This window comes from Oncorhynchus tshawytscha, linkage group LG01 (genome assembly GCF_018296145.1).
Source record: "Oncorhynchus tshawytscha isolate Ot180627B linkage group LG01, Otsh_v2.0, whole genome shotgun sequence".
NCBI classification, from domain to species: domain Eukaryota; kingdom Metazoa; phylum Chordata; class Actinopteri; order Salmoniformes; family Salmonidae; genus Oncorhynchus; species Oncorhynchus tshawytscha.
Genome location: NC_056429.1, coordinates 68,249,977 through 68,270,443, shown reverse-complemented (window position 1 = coordinate 68,270,443; position 20,467 = coordinate 68,249,977). Strand labels below are relative to the sequence as shown.

At 42.7% G+C, this 20,467-nt stretch overlaps 1 protein-coding gene across 1 annotated transcript in view; it reads left to right on the top strand.

Annotated features, from left to right (window-relative positions):
* Positions 1–20,467, top strand: part of LOC112255371 (attractin-like protein 1) — a 327,241-nt gene that overhangs the window by 43,772 nt on the left and 263,002 nt on the right. Inside the window, exons 2-5 of the mRNA XM_024428366.2 lie at positions 17,932–18,015; positions 18,249–18,362; positions 19,202–19,330; positions 20,074–20,282. Coding sequence (XP_024284134.1) covers positions 17,932–18,015; positions 18,249–18,362; positions 19,202–19,330; positions 20,074–20,282 — 536 coding nt within the window. The remainder of the gene's footprint in view (positions 1–17,931; positions 18,016–18,248; positions 18,363–19,201; positions 19,331–20,073; positions 20,283–20,467) is intronic.

The window sequence follows — 20,467 nt, the reverse complement described above, 5'->3', positions numbered from 1 at the left end:
TGGCCGTCTAGCACGTTCGGAACAGGGAGTAAAGGGAGCATGTTTCTGGGCACGATAGCATAGATTCAAGGCATAATGTGCAGACAAAGGTATGGTAGGAATAGAGTACATTGGAGGTAAACCTAGGCATTGAGTAATGATGAGAGAGATATAGTCTCTAGAGACGTTTAAACCAGGTGATTTCATCACATATATGGGAGGTGGAACAACATGGTTGGTTAAGGCATATTGAGCAGGGCTAGAGGCTCTACAGTGAAATAAGACAATAATCACTAATCAGGACAGTAATGGACAAGGTACTGTATATTGGTATTAGGGAGAGGCATGCAAGAGGCAAGTGGCCGAGGAGTGGGCTTCAGGAGTAGCCCAGGAGCCCTAGCCGGGAGATGGGTCTAGCATGGGCTAGCTCCAGGCTAGTTGGTGCTTGCTCCGGGGCGGAAACGTTAGCCAGGAGTAGTCAACCCGGGTTGCGGTTAGTTTGCTGCTATGATCCAGATGAAAAGGTTCAGAGTTTGCGGTAGATATCCGGGGATATGAAGAGAGAAATAGGTCCGGTATGCTCTGGTTTGAAACGCGTTGTACGAACTGGCAAGAGCTTTCCGAGCTAAAGGTTAGCTGATGACCACTAGCAGTGGTTAGCTGACTGATAGCTGATAGCTAGTTAGCTAGCTAGCTTCAGTAGAGGTATTCCAGTTCGGAGGTAAATAGAAATACTTTAGGAAAAAAACAGATCCTCAACACATTGGGTGAGGCGGGTTGCAGGAGACTATTTTGAAGTTGAGGTTTTGGAAAAATATTAAAAAGAATGCTAAGACAAAGATATATACATGGGACAAGACAAAGACAAAGATGTCTGACTGCTACGCCATCTTGGAATCAGAAGTATATGTGTGAGGATTTTGATGTCTCACACGTGTTTGTTGTTTTGTTGCATCTGCTTTTGTTCAATTACTATTGCTGTCTTCCTCCCTCATCATACTCCCTAGTGTGTTTAGGATTTTACAATAATATCAGTGTAAAATATATGTCATTGTGGGAATATTTTTAGCACAAGGTACTGTTAAACTACACAAGCCTTTTAAGTTAAACCTCCCTATGTAATTTTCCTTCTGTGGGCTGCGTGTACACTGTGGGTAATAATAGTAGTAGTACTATAATGAAGGGTCTTTCTGTTCTCACATACCATCCAACGTCATCACACACACACACACTGCTGTAATGAGGATTATTTCTGTCTTCACAGTCATGCCTGCATCATCAGCAAAGTGGTAGACCAGCATTTAAAGGCTGGTAGACTCTTTCTCACCCACACTAATGCAAGCATGTGCACTGGTGGACACACACATACACAAGCATGGGACTCCAGTATGTTTTTGTCTTTCAGTTCATTTAGGACCAATTTCACTGTTCAGAAAAGAGTGGGTTACTCTGTATGCTGAGTTGGGTGGTGGTTCTCTAAGTGGGTTATTTTCACCTGAGCAGAGGCTATATACAGTTGAAGTCAGAAGTTTACATACATCTTAGCCAAATACATTTAAACTCAGTTTCACAATAAGAATTCCCTGTCTTAAGTTAGTTAGGATCACCACTTTATTTTAAGAATGTGAAATGTCAGAATAATAGTAGAGTGAACTACAGTGCCTTGCGAAAGTATTCGGCCCCCTTGAACTTTGCGACCTTTTGCCACATTTCAGGCTTCAAACATAAAGATATAAAACTGTATTTTTTTGTGAAGAATCAACAACAAGTGGGACACAATCATGAAGTGGAACGACATTTATTGGATATTTCAAACTTTTTTAACAAATCAAAAACTGAAAAATTGGGCGTGCAAAATTATTCAGCCCCTTTACTCTCAGTGCAGCAAACTCTCTCCAGAAGTTCAGTGAGGATCTCTGAATGATCCAATGTTGACCTAAATGACTAATGATGATAAATACAATCCACCTGTGTGTAATCAAGTCTCCGTATAAATGCACCTGCACTGTGATATTCTCAGAGGTCCGTTAAAAGCGCAGAGAGCATCATGAAGAACAAGGAACACACCAGGCAGGTCCGAGATACTGTTGTGAAGAAGTTTAAAGCCGGATTTGGATACAAAGATTTCCCAAGCTTTAAACATCCCAAGGAGCACTGTGCAAGCAATAATATTGAAATGGAAGGAGTATCAGACCACTGCAAATCTACCAAGACCTGGCCGTCCCTCTAAACTTTCAGCTCATACAAGGAGAAGACTGATCAGAGATGCAGCCAAGAGGCCCATGATCACTCTGGATGAACTGCAGAGATCTACAGCTGAGGTGGGAGACTCTGTCCATAGGACAACAATCAGTCGTATATTGCACAAATCTGGCCTTTATGGAAGAGTGGCAAGAAGAAAGCCATTTCTTAAAGATATCCATAAAAAGTGTTGTTTAAAGTTTGCCACAAGCCACCTGGGAGACACACCAAACATGTGGAAGAAGGTGCTCTGGTCAGATGAAACCAAAATTGAACTTTTTGGCAACAATGCAAAATGTTATGTTTGGCGTAAAAGCAACACAGCTCATCACCCTGAACACACCATCCCCACTGTCAAACATGGTGGTGGCAGCATCATGGTTTGGGCCTGCTTTTCTTCAGCAGGGACAGGGAAGATGGTTAAAATTGATGGGAAGATGGATGGAGCCAAATACAGGACCATTCTGGAAGAAAACCTGATGGAGTCTGCAAAAGACCTGAGACTGGGACGGAGATTTGTCTTCCAACAAGACAATGATCCAAAACATAAAGAATCTACAAAATCTACAATGGAATGGTTCAAAAATAAACATATCCAGGTGTTAGAATGGCCAAGTCAAAGTCCAGACCTGAATCCAATCGAGAATCTGTGGAAAGAACTGAAAACTGCTGTTCACAAATGCTCTCCATCCAACCTCACTGAGCTCGAGCTGTTTTGCAAGGAGGAATGGGAAAAAATGTCAGTCTCTCGATGTGCAAAACTGATAGAGACATACCCCAAGCGACAGCTGTAATCGCAGCAAAAGGTGGCGCTACAAAGTATTAACTTAAGGGGGCTGAATAATTTTGCACGCCCAATTCTTCAGTTTTTGATTTGTTAAAAAAGTTTGAAATATCCAATAAATGTCGTTCCACTTCATGATTGTGTCCCACTTGTTGTTGATTCTTCACAAAAAAATACAGTTTTATATCTTTATGTTTGAAGCCTGAAATGTGGCAAAAGGTCGCAAAGTTCAAGGGGGCCGAATACTTTCGCAAGGCACTGTATTTATTTCAGCTTTTATTTCTTTCATCACATTCCCAGTGGGTCAGAAGTTTACATACACTCAATTAGTATTTGGTAGCATTGTCTTTAAATTGTTTTACTTGGGTCAAACATTTCGGTAGCATTCCACAAGCTTCCCACAATAAGTTGGGTGAATTCTGGCCCATTCCTCCTGACAGAGCTGGTGTAACTGAGTCAGGTTTGTAGGCCTCCTTGCTCGCACATGCTTTTTCAGTTCTGCCCACACATTTTCTATAGGATTGAGGTCAGGGCTTTGTGATGGCCACTCAAATACCTTGACTTTGTTGTCCTTACGCCATTTTGCCACAACTTTGGAAGTATGCTTGGGGTCATTGTCCATTTGGAAGACCCATTTGCGACCAAGCTTTAACTTCCTGACTGATGTCTTGAGATGTTGCTTCAATATAACCAATCCTACCTCATGATGCCACCGATTTTGTGAAGTGCACCAGTCCCTTCTGCACCAAGTACCCCCACAACATGATGCTGCCACCCCCGTGCTCGACGGTTGGGATGGTGTTCTTCGGCTTGCAGGCCTCACCCTTTTTCCTCCAAACATAACGATGGTCATTATGGAAAAAGAGTTCTGTGTTTGTTTCATCAGACCAGAGGACATTTTTCCAAAAAGCACGATCTTTGTCTCCATGTGCAGTTGCAAACCGTAATCTGGCTTTTTTTATGGCGGTTTTGGAGCAGTGGCTTCTTCCTTGCTGAGCGGCCTTTCAGGTTGTGTTGATATAGGACTCGTTTTACTGTGGATATAGATACTTTTGTACCTGTTTCCTCTAGCATTTTCACAATGTCCTTTACGGTTGTTCTGGGATTGATTTGCACTTTTCGCACTAAAGTACGTTCATCTCTAGGAGAATGCATCTCCTTCCTGAGCGGTATGACAGTTGCATGGTCCCATTGTGTTTATACTTGCATACTATTGTTTGTACAGCTGAACGTGGTACCTTCAGGCGTTTGGAAATTGTTCCCAAGGATGAACCAGACTTGTGGAGGTCTACAAATTTTTTTTTATGAGGTCTTGGCTGATTTCTTTTGATTTTCCCATGATGTCAAGCAAGGAGGTACTGAGTTTGAAGGTAGGCCTTGAAATACATCCACAGGTACACCTCCAATTGACTCAAATTATGTCAATTAGCCTATCAGAAGCTTCTAAAGCCATGACATCATTTTCTGGAATTTTCCAAGCTTTTTAAAGGCACAGTCAACTTAGTGCATGTAAACTTCTGACCCACTGAAATTGTGATACAGTGAATTATAAATAATCTGAAATGAAATAATCTGTCTGTAAACAATTGTTGGAAAAATGGCCTGTCATGCCTAAAGTAGATGTCCTAACCGACTTCCCAAAACAATAGTTTGTTAACAAGAAATTTGTGGAGATGTTGAAAAACGAGTTTTAATGACTCCAACCTAAGTGTATATAAACTTCCGACTTCAATTGTACCTAAACTGGTATGCCATCCAGCCCTGGAGTTTCCTCTGGCCTAAAGGCTTTAATTGCATCAAGAAGTTCCTCCTCTGCAATTTGGCCCTCACACATGATATTTGTAATTTCCCTAAGTGCACGAGGGCAATTATTTGTAGTGTGACTTCCTTTACGATCCATTGGGGTACATATATTATAATCTCCCTCTCTGAGGTAGAGCTCGATAGATTAGTATATATAATTTCGAAGAAGTGTGGATCATCATTATTTTGGACCATATAGATGAGTTATTCAAAACTGTTTATTCTCCAAAAGCATATTTAAAATCATCAACCTTCCTTTCGGATCTGTTTGAACATTTTGCACATTGGGAGCGAAATTGTTATTAATTAATATCACCCCTTTTGAGTCTCTTTGCTCATGACAGAAATATATCCTTTTTCAATACAACCTCATCTGATTGTAGAGTGAGTTTCCTGTAAAAAATAGATATTATATTCCTCCTCTTTTAGCCAAGTAAAGACTGATCGTCTTTTTTTATGTCATTACAATTATATCTAGCAATACTTATTTCACCACTTACCATAATTTTAATTATAGATACCAAAATATATGCCTGTAAACTCACTACCAAAAAGTACCATGATGATCAAGCTGCTACACCCTGAATTGATCAATTTATCCAATACTACCAGAATCAATGTCTGACATTATCCATGTAGCTGCACCATAATATATGCACTGCTAAACATATTATAGCTGCAACTAACTCTAAGTAAACCTCCAATTGTCTTCCAATATCCTTCCCTCGAAAGGCTTCCCCAATCACAGAAGGGGGTGTTGTCCCTGATGCTATCATACAACCTCCATGCCCATAACGCACCTTTAGCATCCTAAAACACACCATCAACTGCCGATTGGCATGGCCCAGGTAAAACATACCTTCAACCGGCGATTGGCGTGTGTTTAACCGCCGATTTGCGTGGCCCAGGTAAAACACATCTTCAACCGCTCACAAACTAACTGTTTGCAGACAGTAAGATACACAAACGAATAGTGTAATTATAGAACACTTGTGGATCTATATTTAAGAAGCAAAGTGGAAAGCGGCATTGACCAAGAAGACTCGCTGTGAGTGAATGTGACATGAGTGGTTGTTGTGAGTCGTGGTAGAGCAAAAACGTCTCTTTGAGTGACATGCGGTGGGGCTTGTGTGTGTGTGTGTGTGGGGAAGGAAGGAAGGAAGGAAGGAAGGAAGGAAGGAAGGAAGGAAGGAAGGAGAGAGAGAGACGATTCAAGTAGCAAATGGAGTAAACAATAAAAACTGACATTACACTTGGTGGAGGGGTGTATAGTGACGAGAAGTTTGGCTCTTTTTACTAACTCTGATTCCCCCCCCCCCTACTTGTTCAGTAAAAACAACGAATGTTTCGACTAATTTTATTGATTTGAGCCAGTAATGCCCAGAGTATGCAGGACCCCCTTACGGCAAACGGTGAACTTAAAATTGATTCTACAAGCCTCCAGTTCATCATGAGGTGTTTATTGGAGCTGTCATTTGTGACTGAGACTTGTAAAAGTGTGCTTTAAACAATGTACATGTGTTGATTGCTAGGCATACAAATAACATACATTTTTGATACATTTGAAACAAGGACTAGTTGTGGCTGCAACTGGACTTGATTGTGAACGACTCTTGGTGGAATGCATTATTTGACAGCCGTGAGGGTGATAAGCACAATATCGTTTGCAAACTGCAGCACCCCAAATGATTTGTTCTCGGGTTCGAGTTTGTTGAGCAGACAGTGTGTATGTTTTGGTTCTACAAAGCCGTGTCCATCGTAACATTCAATAATCAATTAATTGCATTTATTCTTGCACCATGCAATCAATTGACAGTGCTAAACATATATGTTTCTACTCTATACTGTTATTGCTGCCTGCAGCATGATCTATTTTACAATTGTTGGTTGGAGCAGGTCTCCGGAGCTGCTGAGCCAGAGGAATGCATATTAATCCAGCTGTAGTCATTGCGGTGAGCAGGGTCATCACAAATTACCACAGCCACAAAGTCTTAAACCCTGCCTGTTTCTACAATTTATGTTATTGAAATCTGATTTTAAATCGAATCTAATCTTAACCCTAACCTCTGCTAACATTTGGTCGAACCCTTACCTTCAATTAAATTAAGACCAAAAAGCGAACTTTGTGGCTGTGGTAATTCATGAAAACCGGCCAGTAGGTCAAAGGAACAACAAAATGAACGAGTCACACAGAAGAAAAAGCATCATGACTCTTGAGTTCAAAAAGAACAACTCGTTCACGGACTGCACAAAACTAGTGGTGTAACACATGTAACAAACAAAACATTTAAATACTTTTATACAAGGTCAAATAAAAACCCAAACAGGTCCCTGCATCAATACCGGTATACTGTATAGTAAAATATGCTATCCTGCCCAGCCCTAGGGCCAGAGTCACTGTATTTATGTGCAGATCTGTGACCACTCAGCAGCCTTGTGAAGACTTACAGAAAACTTTTGACCTCTGTCATTGCCAACAAAGGGTATATAACAAAGTATTGAGATAAACTTTTGTTATTGACCAAATACTTATTTTCCACCATCATTTGCAAATAAATTCATTAAAAATCCTACAATGTGATTTTCTGGATTTTTTTTTCTAATTTTGTCTGTCATAGTTGAAGTGTACCTATGATGAAAATTACAGGCCTCTCTCATCTTCTTAAGTGGGAGAACTTGCACAATTGGTGGCTGACTAAATACTTTTTTGCCCCACTGTATTGGTTGAGGGTGAATGGAGGGGCTGGTCAGATTCGATTCTATTAACTTAAGCATGACCTTATTTTTGAAAAGAATGTTAAAGCTATGCCATTTCTCTTCCTGGGGTCTGCAGATGAATGAATTGCTGCTGTAATGCTGCTGGACCATGACAAGATGTTTGAGACCTACAAACATCAATCTATCCTCTTACTGCCCCTTTTACACTATTTTTCAGGATTTTAATAAGGGATGCCTGGACGGGTGGTCAAGGTTATTTACACAACGGGTCATCCATCATCCCTTTGTCTGTCTCTCTACTACATGCACTCACATGCATGTACACTCACACACTTGCATGCACACTCAAAATCATGCAGTGATTATGATAATACCCTCACTCAATCTTCACCCTCTTACACTGCTTATCAAATAAAATACATCTCTATTTGACACATGCACCGAATACACATGCATGCTTACTATCCCCTCCCAATGATGCAGAGTAAAAAAGAATGTAACACAGAGGAATAAAATTAACAAGAATGAAGCTACTGTATATACAGGGAGTACCAGTACCAGATCAATGTGCATGGGTATGAGGTATTTGAGGTAGATATGTACAGTACCAGTCAAAAGTTTGTACACACCTACTCATTCAAGGGTTTTTCTATATTTTTATTATTTTCTACATAGACAATAGAATAGTGAAGACATCAAAACTATGAAATAACACAAATGGAATCATGTAGTAACCAAAAAAGTGTTAAACACATCAAAATATATTTTATATGAGATTCTTCAAAGTAGCAACCCTTTGCCTTGATGACAGCTTTGCACACTCTTGGCATTCTCTCAACCAGCTTCATGAGGTAGTCACCTGGAATGCATTTCAATTAACAGGTGTGCCTTGTCAAAAGTTCCTTTGTGGAATTTCTTTCCTTCTTAATGCATTTGAGCCAATCAGTTGTGTTTTGAAAAGGTAGGAGTGGTACACAGAAGATAGCCCTATTTGGTGAAAGACCAAGTCCATATTATGGCAAGAACAGCTCAAATAAGCAAAGAGAAATGACAGTCCAGCATTACTTTAAGACATGAAGGTCAGCGAAAACAGAACATTTCAAGAACTTTGAAAGTTTCTTCAAGTGCCGTCGCAAAACCATCAAGCGCTATGATGAAACTGGCTCTCATGAGGATCGCCACAGGAACAGAAGACCCAGAGTTACCTCTGCTGCAGAGGATAAGTTCATTAGTTACCAGCCTCAGAAATTGCAGCCCAAATAAATGCTTCACAGAGTTCAAGTAACAGACACATCTCAACATCAACTGTTCAGAGGAGACTGACTGAATCAAGCCTTCATGGTCGAATTGCTGCAAAGAAACCACTACTAAAGGACACCAATGAGAAGAAGAGACTTGCTTGGGCCAAGAAACACAAGCAATGGACATTAGACTGGTTGAAATCTGTCCTTTAGTCTGAGGAGTCCAAATTTGAGATTTTTGGTTCCAACACCCATGTCTTTGTGAGATGCAGAGTAGGTGAACGGATGATCTCAGCATGTGTGATTCTCACCGTGAAGCATGGAGGAGGTGGTGTGATGTTGTGGGGGTGCTTTGCTGGTGACACTGTCAGTGATTTATTTAGAATTCACCAGCATTTTGCAGCGATACGCAATCCCATCTGGTTTGCACTTAGTAGGACTATAATTTGTTTTTCAGCAGGACAATGACTCAAAACACACCTCCAGGCTGTGTAACGGCTATTTTGACAAAGGAGAATGATGGAGTGCTGCATCAGATGACCTGGCCTCAACCCAATTGAGATGGTTTGGGATGAGTTGGACCGCAGAGTGAAGGAAAAGCAGCCAACAAGTGCTCGGCAAATGTGGGAACTCCTTCAAGACTGTTGTGGGAACTCCTTCAAGTCATTTAGGCAAGTTACCTTGGTGTTTTTGGGAACAGGGACATTGGTGTACAACTTTAAACATGTTGGGATTACCAACTAGAACAAGGAGAGATTGAAAATGTCAGTGAAGACACTTGCCAGCTGATCTGCGCATGCTCTGACAATGCGCCATGGTATTCCGTTTGGCTTTCATGCAGCACTCAGTGTTTTCCTCGAAGCGAGCATAAAATGCATTTTGCTCGTTTGGGAGTTCTGCTTCACTGGGCATCTCACGGCTGGGTTTCCCTTTGTAGTCCCTTATCGTCTGCAAGCCCTGCCACATCTGACGAGCGTCAGATCCAGTGTAATAGTTTTCCACCTTCCTTTTATATTGTCCTTTTGCATGTTTGATGTCTCGTCTGAGGTCTTGGCGGGCTTTCTTGCGTTTATAAGCGGTAGCTCTAGCCTTTAGCCCAGCATAGATAATGGTTTTTGGTTTGGGTACGTTCGTATAGTCACTGTGGAGACGACCTCGTCTGTGCACTTATTAATGAAGCCCGTAACTGATGTGGTAAATGTATCAATGCTATCGGATGAATCCCGGAATATAAACCGGTCTACTAGCAAAACAGTCTTGTAGCCTCGAGAGAGGGGCCTTGTATGTGTGGTCTAGAATTGTTGTGCCCCTAGTGGCACAGGAGACATATTGGTAGAAGTGAGGTAGAATGATTTTAAGTCTCCCCACGTTAAAGTCTCCACCCACCAGAACTGCTGCTTCTGGGTGTGCTTCTGGGTGTTTGTTTATGGGCCCATACAGTTCGTTGAGTGGGGTTGGCTTGTGGAGGGATGTAGACAGCTTGGTGATAATTATGGACGAGAACTCTCTTGACAGATAAAAAGGTCTGCAGCTTATCAAGAGGTATTCTATATCAGGTGTGCAAAAGCTCTAGATTTTCTTCACACTGGAAGCAGGGCACCAGTTGTTGATTATGAAGAGGCACACCCCTCCCCCTTTGGACTTGCCTGAGGCTGCCATCGTCCGATCATCTGATGTATCATACAACACACACGCACACACACGCATACACACTCTCAGCGGGAGCGCGATAACATATCTCCATCTTCACTAGCAGACACAGCTATGGGACCCTGCTACTGTATCTGTGTGTATTAAGTGAACAATGTAGCATGATTCATTTATCATTGTCTATTCACAGGACTGCAATAGCCTGGAGGAGACGGGTGTTTGTGTGCAATGTATGCAAGTACAGTACCATATCTCTATTAGATAACAACCGTTATGGAGTTTTTATGGCCGATGCTGATACCGATTATTGGGGGTCAAGGAGGCAGTTGGCTGCTATTTTATGTTGATATTAAATGTCATTCAATTTGAAAATGTTGATGACAAAATTTCCCAGAGACAGCCATGTATGCATGTATGAAATAAATGTGACTTTGGTAAAAAACAATCTTAACAACATAATGGTAATAATTGTATTTGAATGGTACATCTCTTGATAAACATGATAAATGAAGATGGTATAGGCATACTCACAACACAGCTGAATGCATATTCAATAGGAGTGTGTGCATGGGTTGCGTTATAGAGTTTGTTTTGGCTAATCAGTGGAGTCTATGGTGGTACAGATGACAAAAATATATTTTGTCAGGGCGCATCTCTAAACAAGTCAGCTGCCAGGACTGAACTCTAGTTCAGCTATCTGTCAAGAAAGGGGCGGGTTGTAATTTGATTCTACTGCTACAATTGGATAGAGCGAGGCTGTAACTCCTCTCCCCTTCACATCTCTCTCCATCGCTCATATCACTTGCTGCTGTTTACTGCTACTATGATAACTAGCTCAACGGTGAAGATATTTGTTACCAAGCAATAACATGCAAAATATCTAGTAAGGAGAGCGACGGTAGGAATAAATCTGAAACGACGATGCACGTTCTGTCTGAATTACTCAAATCTGCCAGTTTGAGAAGTGAGAACGCACACACACACACGCTGATCTACAGTTTACTTGGACCATAAAAATGCAAGAAGATTCTTAGGTAGCTGAACCTATTGACAACCTTTCTTTTGGAATTTTAAAACACCTTTTTTTCTTATTATGACAATAATCTAATCCAACTATCCACCGTCAATTTACAGATACGATTGTGGCTGGTCAGATCAGCACATCATTAAGAAGCTAACATTACACTGCAAATCAGATGGCTCGTTGGTGCATGTTCAAAATGATAACCAACTAACATTAGCGAGCTACAGTGCCTTCGGAAAGTATTCAGACCCCTTGATATTTTTCTACATTTTATTACGTTACAGCCTTAGATGGCTCCCTACGGTGAAGCATGGTGGTGGCAGCATCATGCTGTGGGATTTTTCAGCGACTGGAAGACCAGTCAGAATCGAGGCAAAGATGAATGCAACAAAGTACGGCGAGATCCTTGTTTAAAACCTGCTCCAGAGCGCTCAGGACCTCAGACGGGGGCGAAGGTTCACCTTCCAACAGGACAACGACCCTAAGCACACAGCCAATACAACGCAGGAGTGGCTTCGGGACAAGTCTCTGAATGATGTTGACTGGCCCAGCCAGAGCCCGGACTTGAACCTGATCGAACATCTCTGGAGAAACCTGAAAATAGCTGTGCAGCGACGCTCCCCATCCAACCTGACAAAGCTTGAGAGGATCTGCAGAGAAGAATGGGAGAAATTCCCCAAATAAAGGTGTGCCAAGCTTGTAGCGACATACCTAAGTAGACTCAAGGCTGTAATCACTGCCAAAGGTGATTACAACACCGAGTAAAGGGTTCGAATACTTATGTAAATGTGATATTTCAGTCAAATAAATCCTGTTTTTGCTTTGTCATTATGGGGTATTGTGTGTAGACTAATGAGGGGGGGAAACAATTTAATCAGTTGTAGTATAAGGCTGTAACATTAACAAAATTTTGAAAAAGTCAAGGGGTCTGGATATTTTCCGAAGGCACTGTTTGTTGGCTATTAGATCTTATCTGATATCTTTGCACCATGTTTATCTAGCATAGTAGCTAATATAGCTAGCTAGTTAACACCACAGATTACCACAGGGTTATCGCAATCTTTGCTAACAGGTAACATAGCTATCTGCTTAGCTAGTTAGCTAGCTTATTGCATGCATGTCACGGTATGTTGACATAAGCCTTATTATTAGTGAATTAAACTAAACTAATATTTGCGACAGGAGTTGTATTTTGGACACTGTGTCAATTCATCCGTTTCTCAATACTGCACCTTTCAGTTGGAGAATGAGCTAGCTTGCTGCTGCTGCAAATTTCCCCAGCTCCTCTGCATTGTGCAGTGCTCGTGGCTCAGGCAGTGAGTGGCGGCTGGCATAGCAGCAGTTTTGCAATGTAGAGGGACTATCGGCAATGCCGATAGAGAAGGGCTGATGGCCGTTAGACTTGAAAAGGTCAATATCCTCCCAATATATCAGCTCGATTGTTCTCTAATCTCTATAGAGGCTATGTGACAGTAAGGGAGTGGTCCTGCTCTGTCCCCAGAGAAAGCAGTTGTCTTGAACAGGGCAGTATTTTTATTAGTTTTTTAACAGGGGACGACGTTGTATAACACTTGAGATGAGGTCACTATCAGCTGACTGGACACTCACTAAGCTCTTTGTCCACAAGCTAGATCTGTCTTTGTGTGTCTGTTTGTGTGTGTATGCGTGTATGTATACTTACCCTTGTGTGAAAGTTTTCACAAACTTGGACTCTCTATATGTTGAACAATATAATGCATTTCTGTTTTCCTGAGTTGAGTGTTTTTATTGGTTGAAAAATAGTGAGAGGGAAGCATGACTGTGCATTATTGACACTCATGATAATGACAGAGTGACCAGATATTTAACTATAGGGATTTGCACATCAGTCTTCTGTATTATTCATTGTTTCAGAGACATTTGAGGAATTTGATAAATCTAAGTAATGGTTGATTTTACTCCTGTTTATCCATACTGTACACCTCTCCAGCTACTGCTTACAGAAATCCAAAGAACAAAAACTTCCCACTTAGACTCATTTCACACTCTGTATATCTTCCTCACCTGAACTATGGGCATGCTCTTCCTCCATGTGATCAGACTAGGTCTAGATAGTGTCAGTATGCATGAGGCCTCTCTTAATACCATTTCCCTCTAGTGCCAGGCTGTATTAATGAGGTTATCTAACTGGTCCTGTTCACCACTTCTCTCCGCTTCTGCCATGTAGTCTCTCTGGACTCATGAATTAGTACAAGAGCCCTTGTGCAGTGTGGGAGCAAGTCTTTGATCTGCTTCTGGCAGAGAGACAGGTCAGTCAGAGCTCCCTGAGTGGGACAGGTATGCTCAGAACACTGAACACAGCCCAGGAGAGAAGAAACATGGAGTGTTGCTACCAAGTAACAAGCAGGAAGTACTGTAGCTGACTGAAAATCTGTGCATCATGAACAATTTGCTATAATTGTGCAGTGAGGAAAGTTGAAGGAGGAGAAGTGGTAGGGGAGAACGCAGCTGTGAATAGAGTCTGACTCAGCGAGAGCAGAGAGTTGGGAGTAAACTAATGGTGAGGTCACAGGATGATGTCTTCTCTCCAAGGAACCAGAACCTTTTAAATTAGACACGTGTAGACTAGAGGTCAGAGGTCATATAGATCAGCATGTGCTTCCTGTGGTGTCACTAGGTTAGCGGGCTGTGATAGGCTACTGTATGTTACAGTATATCCTTCCCTGTTCTCCTCTGCAATAGATATTTGTCACAGTCTCTTCTGCTCCCCCTCCCAGTCTGTCGGTGTGTCCTTAGGGAAGTGAAACCAATAGGGATTTTCCACTTCTTTTCCAGGTCAGAATGTGTGTGATATGATCTGTTTCCCAGAAAGCAAGTGTGTGTGAGAGAGAGATAGAGGAAGGAAGAGAGTGACAGTGAGAGAGGAAGAGAGCATAGCAGGGGGGATGATGAAAAGAGATAGTTAGTTACTTTACCTACACCACCTGAGGAACTTGCATTTCTAGTCTGAAGTGTCAAGGGATTCACACCGGCCGCTGTGCATCTATCTGCTACACACAATCAATTATTCACTCAGAGGAGATTAATATTTCATAACGGTTGACTCGCCTCCCATACCTCCACTCCTCTGCCTTTTTATGTGTCTCTGTTCTTGTGGAATTCTAAAAGGAGGAGGAGAAGCACTTTGGTTAAAGCCTCCCCGTCTTCCTGCGTTCTGTGGGAGAGTCTGCTGCTGGTCTAATCTTCTAAAGCTACCTCGCTGTGAAAACTCGGTGTTGGGTGTTGTGGAATTTTGCGTGTGCATTTTGAGTGGCTCAGGTTCTCAGGCGGTTTTCAAAGACATTCCAGGTCCACATTAAAGATGTATGGGCCTCCACACTTCACCCCAATTTGAGATGCACTCGTTAAATCCTAGTAGCATTTCATGCTTATAAGGCTCAGCCTGAGACCCCTCTTGACAAAAGGCCTGAATGTGGTCAGATTGGCGCATGATTGAAGTCTAAAAAGTCTGACCGTTTATCCTCATGTCCTTCAAATGCTCTTTAGAAAAACGATCAATGTGCTTGTCCAGGTTAAGGGTTTAACACTGAAGGAAAGAGCATAGGCCTATTAATGTACTGATATCTGTATCATTATACTCTCCACAATGTCTGTTACCTGCATGGAATACAGTATGAATCGTGCCTTTGATGTCTCCATCATGACTGCAGGCGGTCAGTAATATATTCCTCCCAGGCTCAGAGTAGAAAACACTCACCTACACAATATCTCTCTCTCGCAAACTGACATTACACCAATAACATAAGAGTTTCATCTGAATATTTGAGCTTGTTGGTTGTAGTCTGTTTGGATTGGATAAGAACTGCGTAGTACGGCAATCTGAGCTCTGCCTTCGAGATAGATGAATAGTTCTATTCCAATCCCTGGGATTAAAGTGAGATAGAGTGTGAGAGAGAAATAGATAGGATAGGGAGTGAGTGTGAATGAGCGGTAATGAGAGTGAAAGAGAGCTAGAGTGAGAGAGACCCAAACATAACCAGGTGGAAGCTCACTCACTTGGCAGTATTTGTAAGTATGCCGCCTTGGAGTCAGGCTGCGCTGCAATCTGTCTGTTTTACAGGGAGACATCACATTTGCCCCTCAAGGGCCTTGATCCAACTCCTGTCATGAGTGGTATAATGTAGCGTTGTTTGCCCTATCTCGGCTCAGGCAGCGCCTGTTTATAGTCTGTCTGTCCGTCCGTCCGTAGGTGTGTGTGTGTATTCCTCATCCTACCCCTGCCACAGGCCCTGAACTGGTTGTCCTGGATGACCTCTGCCAGATGGGTTGTACTGTCAGTACTAGCTCCTAGCTCAGACACGCAACGCAATGCAGCTTAGTTTGGGTTGTTGCTAGTCTCGTCGCTCTGCTGGCTCTCGGCCACTCTCTCTCTTTCTATCTCTCTCTCTGACTCTCTTTAACTTTCTCTCTGTATAATTCCCTGGAGATGCCTTTGAAAATGTAACTGTGTAAAGTGCAGTTGTCATTCTGTCTCCATCATGCCACTCAGTAGGGGGTTCGCTAAATTCACTCCATGCTGAATGTACTCTCTGCATGATTCCAGACGTGTGTGATTTCTGTCAGTTTGCAGAGCGGTTCCATTAATGCATATTCTGCTGTGCATCAAGGTTGTTGAGAAGTCATTGGTGTTGTGTCTTCTACATGATATGTTGTGACATAAGGTCATTGTGATAAGGTCTCGGCTCTGCTGATATGTGAATATGAGAGAGTCACTGCTCAGCCTTAGATCCCCTACGACTCACCCCCTAGACACACACATGCGCACACACACATGCGCACACACACACACACACACACACACACAGTGTAGTTGGAGGGTTTGTGTTCTAGGCTGATGCCAGGCAGTGATGTGGCTAGGTGCCAGTTGACCACAGTGTCCCAGGTTCCCAGTAGTGAGAATGCTATGTCAAATACTGGGGACATGTCAATGTCCTGAAGACATCAGCTCCTGGCTCTCCTTCAATAGTCTTCTGTTTTGTCCCATTACATCAGGGTGAACTGAAAATAGCATTGTCTAATAATCTCTATAGGGATGTGTGGCTGAAGATGGAGGTAATGTCCGTTAAACAGGGCAGATGCTTTCTGAATGTGAAAGCTAAAGATTTTCTTTTACACTCTTGTATTTTCTCTTGTGGTTTCAGTCAGGGATGGTTTAATGCAGGGGCTTAGCAGGGCTGGAGCCCCTGGGGGGCCCAGGCCCCTGGGGGGCCCAGGCCCGTGGGGGGCCCGGGCCAGTGGGGGGCCCAAGAGGAAGCAACATTTAAAATACATGTACAGTGGGGCAAAAAAGTATTTAGTCAGCCACCAATTGTGCAAGTTCTCCCACTTAAAAAGATGAGAGAGGCCTGTAATTTTCATCATAGGTACACTTCAACTATGACAGACAAAATGAGAAAAAAAATCCAGAAAATCACATTGTAGGATTTATGAATTTATTTGAAAATGGTGGAAAATAAATATTTTCTCATTTTGTCTGTCATAGTTGAAGTGTACCTATGATGAAAATTACAGGCCTCTCATCTTTTTAAGTGGGAGAACTTGCACAATTGGTGGCTGACTAAATACTTTTTTGCCCCACTGTATGTTATTATGGCTTTAGTATAAAGGGGCTTTTTCTTCAACAGTAAATTTACCACGCTTCAAATTGCATCTTGCGCACGATTTGTTTACAGAAAATTATGGCCCTGGTTTCAGTGTAATTGGTTGAGATGGTTGTTGTTCAGTTAAGGACTCCTTAAAGCAGACCCATATCTGTCCCTAAATTCCCCATTTGAAATGAGGAAGGCCCTCAATGTGATCACATGTAGAGAACGCCAACGCACAAACAGACACTCAAACACACACCTTAGACGACACTTACTCACAGGAAATGTACTGTAGCTGCACCACATTGATGGGCTCATATGATAGACAGGTTGGAGTAGTTTTACATTTATATGCACATAAAATGCAGCAGGCAAAACCACGGCTGACAAATTTGTCTCCCTCCCCATCTCTCACCATGCTGAGTGCTATTCTATTATGTGTTCCTACTCAGCCAAGAGATGCAGGTGTTTTCCTGGTGATGTTTATTGGCCTCATATAATAGATTTGATATATTGGCCAGTTTTCTTATTCATGATGTATAAGGTGTAGTGTATGATTGTTGTGCAGAGGGAAAGGAGTATAATAACAGAGTGTTTTATTAGTAGGCCTAATTGGGACAGTCCATGTTGCAAATGGAACAACATTTCTTCATTCTCACCTACTTGGAGTTTAAATTAAGCTTATACCCTCTAGTGACTGAGGGAATAAGGGATAGTTAGTGTTAGCTATCGCTAGTCGGCTGTACCTCTGGCATTTTTCATCCTATAGCTTATTCTCCATCTTCTTTTTAACTAGTGACCCAACTGTGACCTATCTATCCATCCCTCTCTCCACGTAGTAATTGCTGCATATTCACTCTTTGCTAGGTTAACAGAGCCATCGGGTTCCCTCACCGATGGACCAATCAACTACAAGTACAAGACCAAGTGCACCTGGCTGATCGAGGGCTAGTAAGTAGCTCTTTCTCTCCTTCCTCCTCCCGCCTATCGCTATTCATACCCCCCTTTTCTCTACATTCCGTGCAGTACGAATTCATTCTTAGACTGATTAACGTCATTGTTCAATGGTCTTAGTGTTAAATTCTTTGTCTAATGTAAAGAATCCTGGTCAGATGTGGGCAGTTGTGAAGTTCTAGTTACCTCTGCGGCCCGTTTTAAACCATGTTCTATGTTCTGTCCTCCAGCCCAAACGCTGTGCTCAGGTTGCGCTTCAACCATTTTGCCACGGAATGTAGCTGGGACCACACGTACGTCTATGACGGAGACTCCATCTATGCACCTCTGGTCGCAGTATTCAGGTCTGTCATCATACTCTATGTAGATACATGTTTACTCTCTAGTATGCGCGTCACTGTGCATGCATGAACACCAAATACTGTATACCTCCAAAGCCTAATTTGTGCCGAACACATGCAGCTAAATAATACAGAGGATTGTAGAATCTACACATACTGCAACACCCACAGAAGGGATTCAGAATGCTGGCTAGCTGAAGAGGAATTGTTCTCTTTCTGCAATATACTGTAGGTAACGAGTGGGTGTTATCCATGAATCAATTGATTAATATTCTACATTTAGCTTGTAGGTGTTCCTCCTCTCCAGTTTTGAGAAGCAGTGTTCTCCACCCAACTAGCCACCCTCTCTCCCCTTCCCTTTGAACAATAGGTCCACAATGTAATTTCATCCACTGGGGGTCCTTCACCATTGACTCTCCCCTGGTCCATCAGTATTGGCTGTGTGGTCTTTGTGTTGCGCCTAGGAGCCTGGGTGTGGTCCTCCCAGTGGGGACTCTGTCTGACTGCTGGTAAACAGATTAGAGTGGATTTCTCCACCCTCTCCGATAACCTTGATGTGGCTTTGCTGTGTGTACTGTGTGTGCTGTGCTGTTCAGGCCTGAGCCTGATCCTGATCCTCCATGCGATAGAGGGATCGATCCCAAGGAGAGAAAGGAATCACTTTCTCCCAATGATGTAGCGAGGGAAGGGGGGGGTTGTCATGGTGACAGCAATCCCAGCTCAGCAGTCAAGGGTGACTGGGTGATCATTTACCCAGCATGCTTTTGGAGCTTAGTATGCATTTGTGTTTTGTGTGTGTGTGAATACTCCATCATTAATGTACTTTTCTTCTTCTCCCACAGTGGTCTCGTTGTCCCGGAAACGAGAGGGAACGAGACTGTTCCGGAAGTGGTAGCCACCTCTGGATATGCACTGTTGCACTTTTTCAGTGACGCTGCCTACAACCTGACTGGATTCCACATCTCCTACTCGTGAGTGGCCCCAGCCAATACACACACTTTACATTTACAAAGTCCTCACCTCTACAGTACATCACCATTGGGGAAGTCTCTGACTCAGTAGCAGACAGTGGGATGATTAAGAGCCATATCCCCTTTAAATTGTCTTTCCTCTCTATGTGTTCCTGCACACATACTACCTCTGACCACATCCCAACCTCTCTAGGGTCTACAATGTCTGTCACAGGAGTCGCTGGGGAACACCATTACAGCTAAGGAGATAACACCAATTGACATACGAGAGACGTGTGTGTGTGTGTGAGATTCTGAAAAAGTATTTATTGGGTTGCCTCACAAAGCAGCAGACTAGAGTCTAGTACAGCCTCAAGGCCTCCAGCACAGACATACACCATGTGGCCATAAAGGTGTTGCCATAGCAACGCTGCTGTCACAGCCCTAAACATTATCGTCCCCCTGTTGCTGAAAAGCCCAGGCATTATCCTGAATCCTTGACTTCTGTCTCTGTCTACTGTACCCTCCCTTTTTTTCAATTATTTTGTCTGTGTCTCTTTCGTGCTTCTCTCTAATTCTCTCTGGATTCCTCTGTATCTCACTCTATCTGTTCTGCTCCCAGAAAAATAATGCTTCAATGGATGTCAATCACCTCTGTTAATCAATCATTCTGTCAGCTATTTGTCTTTCGTCAATTATTACAATGATGACCTTTCCAAATGTACATCCCCATTCCCCACCCTCTCTCTTTTCTGTGTCTGCAGGGTCAACTCTTGCCCCAATAACTGCTCAGGCCATGGGAAATGCAGCACAGGGAACTCCATCGCCAGCCGGGTGTACTGTGAGTGTGAGAAGTACTGGAAGGGCGAGGCCTGTGACATCCCCTACTGCAGGAACAACTGTGGCAGCCCCGACCATGGCTACTGTGACCTCACTGGGGAGAAAAGCTGTGTCTGTAACGACAGCTGGCAAGGTGGGGCTAGGGCCATGGTTATTCTAACATTGTGTCAAGGTTGTCACCATGGTGTAGTATCCTCATGGTGATTTATAGGGTTCATTCATTCTTTCTTCAATGACAAAGGTAAGTTCTTTGTGTTCTTGTAGATTGAGTCACACGGCTATCTTCTGGCTGACAAGAGAACTGCGAACATAGGTGCA